This window comes from Lichenostomus cassidix, chromosome 3 (assembly GCF_008360975.1).
Source record: "Lichenostomus cassidix isolate B80296 chromosome 3, HeHo_3.0, whole genome shotgun sequence".
In the NCBI taxonomy this organism is placed as follows: domain Eukaryota; kingdom Metazoa; phylum Chordata; class Aves; order Passeriformes; family Meliphagidae; genus Lichenostomus; species Lichenostomus cassidix.
Genome location: NC_139483.1, coordinates 82,953,464 through 82,966,065, shown reverse-complemented (window position 1 = coordinate 82,966,065; position 12,602 = coordinate 82,953,464). Strand labels below are relative to the sequence as shown.

Sequence of the window (12,602 nt, the reverse complement as noted above, 5' to 3'; positions counted from 1 at the left end):
TAGTTGTGTTCATGTTGTTTCTTCTTCCTTCTCCCCTCCCTGAATGACAGCATTGTATATTTTATTTTAAAGTCTAGACTTCTATGCCTCTAAATACAGACTTACATATATGGCTTTGTATATTTTCTTTTTACAAAATTAGGAATATACTTTCTATGGAAAATTATTTCTATTTATTCCCCCTAACTTTTTGACTAAGGGGGTATAAATTAGATTATTTTTGAGATCAAGAGCTAAAATGAACCACTTTTTAATAAAATGGTATTGGAATAACAGATGGACAGTAGAGCCCTATTTCTGTCACTGATTTGCTGGAAACAGTTTTGATCCTTGAACTTTATACAACATCATTCATGTAATTTGGAATGGTCAGAGTAGTTACTTGTTTTTAAGATGCTGCTTTGCCAGTAAAAGTCATTCTATTGACTCACTTATACCAGCAGAAAAATATTTTCAGCTGTATATGTCAATTTGTGATATGAAAGTCCTGTTAGTTTCACTAAAGCAGAACCAAAACAACAAGGGCAGAATTCCTTTTCTCCTACAAGTTCCATCATTTGACCAAGTAACATCCATATAACTTGACTGGCAAACTGACCTTGCCTTGACACACGTCTGCCAAAGTTTTTTGTTAAATGGACTGTTTTTTTACAGTTTAATCCTTTTTTATATTTCTCTTTTGCACAGTATACTGTAGGACATTCAGAAATATCCAGCCCCTACTAATACCTTTATGCAGTTACACCATGCCTGCCTTTTTCTTTTTTTCTCTTCCTAGCATTCACCCTCTATTTATTCCAAGCTGTTTTGTTAATTTGTTTGGGTTTTTTTCCCGAACGATTGTGTTGTTGAAGTTCCTTTGATGATCTGCAAGGCATCTTTAAGTTTATAATATGTCCTTTAGGGCCACTGAAAGGGTTTTTCCTGCTACTACTTCATTATGCTTTGTTTTATTTTATTCTTATCCTTTTCACTGTGTCTCAAAATTTCTGCTTTTTTCCTTGTAAATTGGGTGCTCTGTCTTTAGAATGGAGACATTTCTTTTCAACACCCAGTCTCCAGTCAGGAAAACACCTAGGCATGAGGTTTAAGGGCATGCTCTGAACTGATTTTGAAATGGCTTCTCATCATGATAGCATCTTCCCCAAACTGATTAAGATTCAGCCAGTGATAGTCACTTAATAATACGAAGTGTGACTATTATTTACCTTCTAAATTTCTGACATTAGAAGCAATTCTTGTATGTGTTAGCAGTTAGCACAAGAACAGCTGTACTGATTGGTACTTCTTGTTTGCTTTTGGCCAGGGACATCACTTGGTGGACATCTGAGCAAATGAAACCAAGGAGCACAGCCCAGGGATTAGATTGTGTACAAGGGTCAGCATAGTGCAAAATACAGCCCCACAGCTGCGTTAGATTTGTTCTGAGGTGCTTCCCTGCAGTGGCAATCAAAACAGAATGTTTGCTATCAGCTGGTTACTACTATCTAAACAAGGGACAAAGCTCAACAGTTACCTGGTACCTAATCATAAACAGATAACAGGGAAATTATCTGTTATAACCTATGATGCAATTAAGGCTTGTCCTGATTTCATTTTGGTTTTTATATGGCATGCCTTTAACAGTTACGTTGAATATCCCCACTTCCATTTAAAATAATGTACAGTGAAATAACTGTTTTCATTGGGTCTGCAACATACTGTCTTTCTGGTTCTTTCCAACCGTGTAAAGTAATAGGTAGTTATGTGTTGGTGTTGTACTGTGGCTCACAGTCATTCAACATTCAATGAAAGGGAGCATGTTCTTAAAATGCATACTGAATTACCTAGTTAATTCTATCAAATGCTCTTTAATATCTGTAGTGGATATCAGCATATTAAGGGCTTTGACTGAGTGCACTGATGCATTAACATTTTCTCTAACTCTTGCTTTGGAGAGAAAAAGAAACTAACTACTAACAATCTATTTGCTCTTAAAACTTCTGAAAGACCTACCTAACTGTGCAAATAATGCTCATCTCCCTGAAACATTTGTTTTTTGCATGTTCCATAAATCAAACCCTTTTCCTTATTACATGGACTGGAGGAATGCCTCAGAAAGGGAAATATTAGATACTTGTGCTGAGTTTATGTAAACATTTTGCTATTTGTCAATAAATCAGTTCATTTTGGTATTGTAAGTTGTTATACATACACTTGTATCACAAGCAGGTGACATCCCAATAAAATAAGCAACATCAGTCCATAATATTGTATATATAATTCTAAATTGAATAAGCTTTTTAAGAAAAAAATCACGAGTTGATTTTTTAGTTGAGTTTTCATTCTCAGTTTAGGTCCTTTTTGTTAAATTTAATTGTGTAACATAGTATACTGTCATGTACTGCAGGGATAAAAAGAAATGAACAGAAGTGGAAGCTGGCATCACATGCTTTCAGTATATATTTTCAAATTATTAAAAATTACCCCAATACTTGTAGACAAATGCATGTAGCTTAGTTTTAGTTAAAAAATTTACCTTCACTTGTTCACTGCATTCCAGAAAAGGGTGACTTTATGCCCTAGAATTTTTATTATAATTAATAGTCCTGCATTTTAACTGAGATTGCGTTTTTCCATGCAAAGAAAAGGAGAGATGGGATTAGCAAAATACCAAGATAATGATCTTGGTATTTTGGTCATTTGGTCTGTGAAAGTCTTTTTTAATTTGGAATTGCAGCTTCCTACACAAATGACAGATTTTTAGGTAGTCCACCATTTGAGTATATTTGAAAACTTAATGGTATACTGTACAGAAGATTTATATTGGTCTAAATTCTGCATCTTTGGGCACACCTTCTCTTTGTTTCAGATGTGATGTTTCTGCATTAAGCAGCCTTAAATAAAGTATATTTGGTATTAGAAAGCTGTTGGAAAAAATAATTAAATTGCACTCTTTCATTACTTTTTGGGGTATTTTTCCAGTCCCAAATTCCATATATTTAATTTTATCACAAACTAAATACCGTATTTTTTTCCTGTTTTATTGAACGGGCAAACAGGGGTAGATGGTCCCCCTCCCTAGAGAGGAGACGACCTACTAGTCCCAGGATTCATATCCAGCATGCATCTCCGGAGGATGACAGGTACTAGTCAACTCCTCCCAGTTAAAAAATGGCTCACTGCATCTTGCACTCTGAGAGGAGTACACTGGAATTTAGAAGTGTGCATATATGTGGAGACTTACAACCTCCAGAAGCCCAAAATAAAACAGCAGTTTAGATCTCATCTCTGCATTTTGTTGAACTGTTATAAAGCACCGAAGAATGAACATCTTTTCAAGTTTTCTGTTTGTCTGAATAGTCACAAGACATGAAATGTGATGTCTTATACAACAGAACATCATCTCTGTTAATTTTCTTTAGTCTGTTTTTACCTGTTTCTGTAAATGGTGGTGGTGCTTTCACTGTGGTGCTTTATAATGTGATAAATACTTGTTGTAGAGCTTATTATTGTGTACATGTTTATTTTCATTGGTTTTGGTTTTCCTTTTTTTAACAAACTCTTCCTAATGGGAAAAAACCCCACAGGCTGATATGTTGGAGGTCTTGGTAACACTTTCTAGTTGATGTATGTAAAATTGGCACTATTTGTAAATTCTGTCCAAATCACGATGGCCTCCATGGAGCAGGTTTTCCTAATAAGGTAGGTTTTGATTAAGAGCATCAGGGCTCTAAATAAATTTTTATGCTGAGTATCATCAGTGATTAATAGAAGCACTTTTGTTTTTTACTTTTCACGAGTTTTCTAATCATAGGAGTTTTGGTATTCCATTGCTTTGGCAGTAGTAATTTTTTTTGTTTTTTTTTTTTTCTCCAGATAGATCTGGGTTTATTTTAAGCAGACATTGTAATTTATATTTAAATGCAAATTCAAAATTTTTCTTTCAGTATTTTACATTACAGTAAATTGACAGGATACAGACGGTTAATATAAATAATCTGTATATGAACTTACGAAGTTGCACTTAAAACTTTAAGACTGATAAAGCAGTGGTCCCAGTGCTTAACTTCTGCTGAAGTCTACCCACAGTACTGATATTTGTACTATGATTTATCTTGTTTTCTTGATACTGGATATATTCCACTCATACCAGGTGGGAAGAGTGTAAGTGGTTTTGGGTAGCATTTATTTTCTTATTTGAGTTAGACAGCATTATAGTTACAAAACTAAATTTGTGAAACATTACTTCAAAGTTGTCCTCCCTTACAGATACTTCATTTCCAGAAAATTTTGCCAGCACATCCCTTTGATGGGACAGCTATTTATAGCTTATAAATGTACTTTGTGTCTTGTAGGCATTTTTAAGTCATTTTCATTCCATTTTTTGGGTTGTTGGAAAGATTACCTTTGACTTCAGAGTATCAGACTTGGCAAAAATCAATGAAATGCAGTTTTAATCTAAATACTGCCATTCCCAATGTAAGCCAAATAGTAAGCCTTTTTATGTCAGCTGAAATTTTGTGGGGGAAGGCTGAAATCATCTAATACCCGCTAGCAAACATTTTACAGTAAAGCTTCTGTAGAATATAGAATCTTTTATGGGAAAGTTTTTGAGATAGATAAACAGCAGTCTAATTTTCTATGTGAAATCGGTGCCTTCTTGTGTTTTTAAGTCTTGCATGCAATCTGGTCACCAAAACCCCTTGAGGAAGAGTCAGTCATTGACGAACGCAGAAGGAATTTAAGCTAATCTCAATGCTGATGAGTGTTTGCAGCCTACCAGTTGTAGGATTTTTCTCCTACATTAAGAGAAGTTCTGAGAACATGGAGCTCTTCACATTGCATGTCTGTAGAGAGGGTATCAGTAACGGAATCAAAGGTGTTTTACCTTTGTTTTCTACTCTGTATGTTTACATTTGTTCTGATTAATTTACATGTTTATTGCAGTCAGCCAATACTACTCAGTTCCATAATTAAAGTTTTTTCTAAGATATGCTTGTATCAATTTGACACCTGAAGTAGTGGGTGTTGTGGAATGACTAATGGATCAGCAGGGATAACTATTTAACTGCTTATCACAAATTTTAAATTAATTGAGTTTGACAGATTTCATCTTACTCTTCAGTTTAGTACGTTACAGATTTGTATTACAAATGGGTCCAATTTGCATATAGAGTGTAATCAAGATCTATTTCTGAATACAATTCTTAAATCTATGACTTATGCATTATTTCTAATTTTGATAAATTAATTTTTTGCAACACTGTATTTATTTCTAACTATTATTGACATAAATTTTAATGAAAGTTTTGGCAAGATTGTTCTTCTGGAATTCATTCACTTGCCGTATCCGGAAGAAGTGACTCCTTGATACGTTGATGAGGGGAAGACATGAATTGTGTATTATTTCAGTGTTAAAAATTTGCAAATGTCTGGCTAGTATAATGTATTTCTGTAAGGTATTTTGAAGGATAGTTTTTCTTTTCAATTTGATAGCTTCATTGCTTGAAAGTTTTTTGGGTTTTTCTTTTGGAAATTAAAAAGTCTAAATGTCTGATGTCTACAGTGTAGACAGATGAGTATCTGTAGAACTTTGAAATTGTAAGTGATGATAAAAAGGTGAATGAAAGCCAAGCATGTAATGGTAGATGGAAATTTTATTCAGACTGTTCTTTTTGAAAAATCTACATATAATATCAGCATATAACCAACACTGTATAAAAGAAGCTTTTTAAATCATGAATTCTCATATATTTTCAGTTAAGGGAAGTAGCTTTTGTCAATCATGCATGCATCTGTAAGAATGCATGTGCAAGAGTCACCTGAAGCCAGCTGCAGAGCAAGTGCCCTTCTGGTACTTTCAGGTACCATGCAGATCCAACCTTTCAGAAAACTTCAGTTTTCTTCAATACTTCAATACTTCAGGAAGTATTGAACATGACATTCTTGGTGGCTTTAAGGCTACATAGAGTAACACTTAGTGCAAACCACTGAGGGCTCTTGTACAAGTCAGCAATAAATAATTAAAAAATATTGGACACTGAATTGTGTAAAAGTGTTATGTTGTCACTTCAGAATTACTAATTTTAATTCTGGTAGAAATATTGTCGTATTTCTGTGTGCAGATTCTGTTTACACACAACTATTAATTATCTTGAGGCACATAGAACTTTGAACTGTAAATAGGTTGCCTGTATATAAAATAATATGTAGTGCTTGTCTATATGGGATACATATTGTTCAATGATTTGGTGTGACAGCTGGAAGATTTATGATCTTAAAGAGAAATTTTAGCATTTCCTGACCCTAATGGAGGAATAGATACAAATTTATTACATAACAGATTATTAGTGGCCCACAAATTTTGCTGAGTTTTCTCATTAAAATCCAAATCTGGTATTTGAAAAAAAATCTTTCATTGATAGATCTCATAATATATTTAATTTAAAACTAATAATAAACCATCAGGCTAATAATATTTTTGCTGAATTGAAAGCTGTGAAAAAATTCTGCAATTTCAGCAGAAATTAAAATACAGTAGAAATTTGGACATATTTCCATATGCTTTTTATAAAAAAGAAAGAAAAGCTGAGTCAGTTATTCTACTTTGCTATTGAATTATTGTTAACTACTACTGTAACAGATTGTGTGGCAATAGAATATGAAGTTTTTATCAAAATACATGAAATTAGGAAATTTACTTGCATTTTCAGGAGAATTTCACAGTATAATGACAAAATATGGATCTTCCAAAGTGAAGGGGTTTTTTATATGTTTACATGTTATTCTAATGAACAGTACTATGGATTAATTCTCAAAAAAGATAATTGCACCTATTAAATGACAGTGCTGCCATTCTGCATTTAGAGTATAATGATTTTTAAAAATACTGTTGTGGCTTTCATGCTATACTTCATTACATCTTAGACTGTTGATATTGCTGCTAAAATTTTAACATTTCCTTATAGTGTTTGGAAGAGGAAAATGCGAAATACAGCCTTTTTCAATATACAGTGACTTAATACTTTTGGTTTATGTATTTGACTGCATGTCTCCACCTTCACTGCATGTGACCATCTTTCTGTTTCTGCTCATTCTGTCCAAATTCACATCCATGTTTCCATATATTGAGAAGAACAAGGACGCTGGAGTCTTGCATTCCAAAACAGGACAGTGTAGACCACCTAAGTGCTAAACCTGGAGCAGCACAGAGGTATCCTTATTTACTCAAATCATAGATCAAAGTAAATGAAGTATTGGTTATAGTATATTGTTCATATGCTCTGCATACTTTCACATATTTTCTTTTTTTTTCCTGGTTTTATGTACAAGTACATGTATGCATGTATTGTTCATGGATAATATTTTTTTTTTGTCCTATGTATGAAGTATGTTTAAGAGGTAAATTGGAGTATGCTGTGAGTGCACTCTTCACACACTGCATATGAGCAGGAAAGGACAAGTCTCTGTAAATGCACCCCTGCTCGTGCCCTCAGTGTGTTCAAGCTGAGCCAGGACTCGAGTGCTGCAGGAGGCTGTTGAGCTAAATGGAAATGTATACAGCATCATCCTAGCCAGAGGGAGGAAACAGAAAGGAAACTGATTTTAAGTAATTCCTAGTATGTCCTGCTCTCAAGTACGTCAATGAGAGAAGAGAAATAAGAATACTCAGCTCATTAGTGCCATGTGTTACTTTGTTACTTGTCACAGGAAAGCATGTCCTGCTCTTAGCTTTTCCATCCTACTTTAACTAGTCACTGTGTGCTCTCTTTCTCCATTGTATGCAATGTCACGATCTAGGCAAGCAGCATAAGGAGTAAGAGAAAAATAAGCCCCAAGTAGAACCAACTAAACAGAAAATGAAGAGGGTAACATAATTTGAGTGGTAATGCTGCTGCATATAGTGGATCTAGCCATCACTTTAAATACTTTGCTAACTGTAGGTTTTAAGTAAAGCTGCAGCATTTAATATGTGTGTTTTCCTCTTTATCCACTATATATTTGTCCCAGTAAAGAAAAAAAAAAGTAATGAGAATATACTAAAAATAAATCTGAAAATAATGGCTTGATGACAAAAGGGATTTCAGTTTTTAATCTGACATACTAATTTTTGGTGAGAAAATATATATTTTTAAAATCCAGAAAGCATCAGGTAATGACCTTTGCTCGTGCAGAAAGCATTTTGTATTTTGCTGCAGTATTTTCTTTGTTGTGGAAACTACTGCATCACAATATAATGCTCATCAAATACTGCAGTGGATAAAAATAATGAAAATGCACTATGATTATGTTCTTTGGGTATAACTTGGTGTCACAGCTGTTTAGGCCTCTTCCAATTCAGGCACTGGATTAATCTTTATAACTACAAAGGTTTAAAAGGAAAACATATTATTTTTACCTCTCTGTTTTTCCCACCGTAATTCTTATACAGCCTAATAAGTGACATTGATAGTCTCATTGCTAGATCTTGCATGTGTTAAAAGTTGGTTAGCATTTCTGGTCCAGGAGTGAATAATCATCTCTCCCTGGTTCTGACCACTCCTGAAACACTGTATGCACTTTTTCTTCTGACAAAATAACATATATTGATGATTTTCTGAGGTTTAAAGTAGTAAATCCTAATTTGTGAATTATAACATTACTAGAGATAGTACAGAAAATTTTTGAACACAAGACTTGCAGAGATTTACATACTGTATTTATGGTCCTGGGTAATAATGGTGAAACTTGGCTTTACCTTTGTTCTTATATGTGTGGACTTGCATTACTCTTCATTGTTCTTATTTAATATCAAAGTAAGTGCTTAAAATGTCTGAGGTGACTAGTGCCTCACTATCCAAATGTCAGATGAATTTTATAAAAGATTTGTGTAAGAAAGGAGTGAAGGAGAGAAAGAAATTTCTAACTTATTTATATTGACCAGGAAAAAATATAATTGCTTTAATCTGTTTCTAAAAGCTTTAAAAAGTAATAGAATAAGATTTATGAAAAAACCAAGTTTTTGTTAAAACAGTGACAGCCTTTTTAAAATCGGATATGATGCAGTATTTGTGTTGCTTTTGAAATTTAGATTTAAAAGTGATTTTTATAGTTTACCATCAAATAGTATTTTCTGGTTCTTTCTGCAAGGTTTTTTCCTGCTGTATACTCTGAACTTGTTTTTCATGCTGTTAAGAGATTACTTGCAGGCCTATGAGGAAGCATTGTTTCTAACCGAATACAGGCTGTGATGTGGAAACTAGTTGCAGGCTCAGTCAGGATTAATGTTTTCTTCTTTGCTTTGGTACCTCATAACTTTTATACCATGAGCCTCAATCAAACCTAGTTAATGCAATGTCTCTTAAACCTCGACTTCACCAGCCAGTTTATGATGATAGCTGTCACTTTCTCATCTGCAAACCGTTTCTGTTATTACCTTTATAATACATGAATAAATAATCTTCATATTTCTGTATTCTTTTTCTTCTTTGTTTATTTCTCTTCTGACGTGTCATTTCACAGGCAGTCCAGAAAAGTGGAAAGATATAGCAGCCAAAAACAAACTAGGAAAGGCCCCGCAACTGAAACAGAAAGGTAGGAGTGTTGATTGATGTCTAAACATCTCTTATTGTCAGTCTGATTCCAGTTTTTGGAATATACCTCTAATACGACTTTTTTAGAACATCTGTGACCGTACCAAAAGCTATGTTGTCACAATTTGCAGTATTATATATTTTGTATCTGTATTATTAGCACTGTGTTGCATACAGCTGGAATTTTTCTGGCATTCTCCATCATCGCAGATAAGCTCAGTGGCAAAGACTAGAAGTCCTTTTCTGCACTTAAACACTGATTCTTTTTCAAAAAATCTTTATTTTACATTAACTTTGAGGATGAAAAACCATAATTGATTATATAAATAGATAGCCAGCTATAATAAATTAGTAATTCAAAATATCTCTGATCAACTGAATTTCACTTTAAAATATAAAAAAATAAAGTTACACATTTAAATCTGTCATTGCATAAAAGTAATATAAAGACTGGAGCTTTTTGGTATTAATTGAATTCTTCTGAATTTGCATTGTCATGTCTTTTAACTTTGATACTACAGTAGTATAGGGTTACATGTTCAAATTCTTAAGAAAAAGTGAAAAAATAAAGATATATGCTGAATAATAAGTACATCTAGTTGTTTTAAACCCTGTATATTGATTGAAATAAGAGCAGTGAGGAGGGATGAGATCCTGCCTTTGTCAGAAATCAATTTATGTTATTTTGATCAGCAAAGGTGGAATGTACATCTGTTTACATTGTGAGAGCTAAAAACTTCCATGAACAACACAGATATCTCTATTTTCAATGAAGATGCACATTATGTAGAACTTCAGAGCTTTTCTTTAGTTTTACTGCTTCCAGTCCCAGATTACTGTTCCTGATCCAAAAGCAATGGTTGTATTTTCTTTGAGTCAGATCATTCTGACTTAACAAAAACAACAACCCAGTTGCTTTGTCAGTTTAAATCAGAGAGATTACCTGAATGGTGACTGAAATCCTTGCTGTGGTTGAATCAGGGATTCCTGTGCCATGGAGATCACTAAAACCTGTTTTTTCCCCTGTTTTTTTCTGACTTCTGAAGAGTAATTTATGACCAACTGGTTTGGCTCTTGGTAATTCAGCAGTGAACCCAGTGAACAAGAGTGTAGGGAAACATGAATTGTACTGGTTCTTTTTACATCTCCATGGCACATGTTGTAGGCTTCTGGTTCCATAAAATGGTTCACTAGTGTTAGATGTAAGACAAACATGTCTAAATAAGTCTGAATGCTGTAGTTCAGTGTTCCATCATAGGTGTAATATTGCACTAGTGCCAGAAAGTTTTGGTAATAGAACAGACAAATAATTTTCCTGTCAAATATAACTCAAGACTATTTATTCTTTAAATATTAATTTTTGTCTTACAATTTTATTATTTGCAAATCCTGTCTACTATTGGTTAAGCAGATTACTGGAATAGCATATCAGTGTGCTGTCAGCTTCTCTATAAAGCATTTCAACGTGCTATGTAATATCAAATTTTCTATGTATTGTGATAGTTCAGGAAAGGTACATAAAAAGGAAAAAGCCAGCCTTTTCAAGATAGTTTATAAAGCCTATAAACCATAGTGAGATAAGCTTTCTAGATGGTATTCATTAAAAGGTTCTGAAGGAGTAAAGCTGGTTACACAGAAATCAAACATTTTTTATTTTTGTATGAATCAGCAAAAATTGGTTCATCCCAATCAAAAAATGTTTTCTTTCAGCCCTAACTGATCACCCTGGAAATGCCAGATGTGACATTACCTGTTGTATTTTAAGATACACATAGTCTTTAACTGTACTTTCTGTATTTTGGCACAGGACACTATGCCAGGGTGCGCTGGGTTGGTGACCCTCTCTTATTCTTAGTTTTTCTTCATAGTTTCTTAGGTGGCAGCATGCTACTGAGGCATCAGTCTCAAAGGAAAGGAATTTGAGTTTTCTTGTGTGCTGGCAGAGCTGGAACCTGTAGCATTCCCCTGTAGGCCATTGCCAGCTGAATTAATAGGTTTGCTGCTTGCAGTGTCACCTTCCTCTGTGAGGAACCAGGAGATGAGATACACATGTACATGCTCATTGCAGTCTCACTGCTCACCAGGTATCATTTTTTCCCCCAGATTCCTCTCCCCTCTGTACTTCTAATCTCACTTCTGTCTCATTTTCTCACTAGCTTTTGTCTTCCATCCTTCTTCCTTTTTGTCTCATTCTCCTGATCAGCCATTTGCAGGCTTCTTCCTGCCAGCAACAGATCTTTCTCCTAGGACAGCAAGTCCTTAACTCCATTCTAGTTATTCTTCAATTGCCTTTTATCTCTCTTTTCATTTGCACCCCAAGAAGCATATTCATCTCATTGTAATACCTCAGCTAATGCAAATCTTAAGCCTGATTTGTCCTCATTTGAGTTAAGCAGATCCTTTATCTTTCTCTTGGAAGGGGACATGTCTGTAAAAAGAGTGTTACTGGAGAAGGAGATAAGTTTCTCAGTTGCAGGTAAGTCCTGTCCTGTTCTGTAATGGCAGGACAGACTTCTAGTGTTTCACTGGGCTCTCAGATAAATTCCTGGATATTTCTTTTAAAAGGAAAAAAAATCAGCACTGAAATCATGATGACTTTGTTAGATTGAAGCATTTATCCATAGTAAAAACAAACAAGAACTTTCTGGCACCATGAGGTCCATATTTACCTTATGGATGTTATGATGTTTAGACATCTGTTAGATGCCTAAAACGTGGTCATGTGCAACAGGTGGCATTGGATTACTTTTGCAGCCAGCATGGAGAAACAGGCATTTTCAGAACTCAGGTCATCTTTGTTATTATAAGCACCTTTCAGAATCAGGAGATTCAGTCTCTGCAAGAATGTTATGGTTATCACTGGGGCAAGCCAGGAGTTAAATTAAAGAAATATTAGGATTTAAGAGAGAGATTATAAGCTCAGGCAACAGAACCTTGATTTTTTTTGCATTGTGACTCGTCTTCCACAGGAACTGTTACTTATGAAATGGCTTTCAATCCAAACCTGCTTGTTATCCTTGGTAGGCATCCTCATGTTATACACAGGGG

At 34.4% G+C, this 12,602-nt stretch overlaps 1 protein-coding gene across 20 annotated transcripts in view; it reads left to right on the top strand.

The window, feature by feature from the left end:
* Positions 1-12,602, top strand: part of RIMS1 (regulating synaptic membrane exocytosis 1) — a 314,192-nt gene that overhangs the window by 216,876 nt on the left and 84,714 nt on the right. For 9 of the 20 annotated variants that reach the window (XM_085056509.1, XM_085056523.1, XM_085056522.1 and 6 more), the window contains one exon: positions 9,484-9,555. In XM_085056509.1, the coding sequence (XP_084912635.1) occupies positions 9,484-9,555 (72 nt within the window). Of the gene's footprint in view, positions 1-3,041; positions 3,126-7,117; positions 7,196-9,483; positions 9,556-12,602 lie in introns of all 20 variants that reach the window. The other 11 variants (XM_085056507.1, XM_085056514.1, XM_085056512.1 and 8 more) reach the window with 3 other exon arrangements.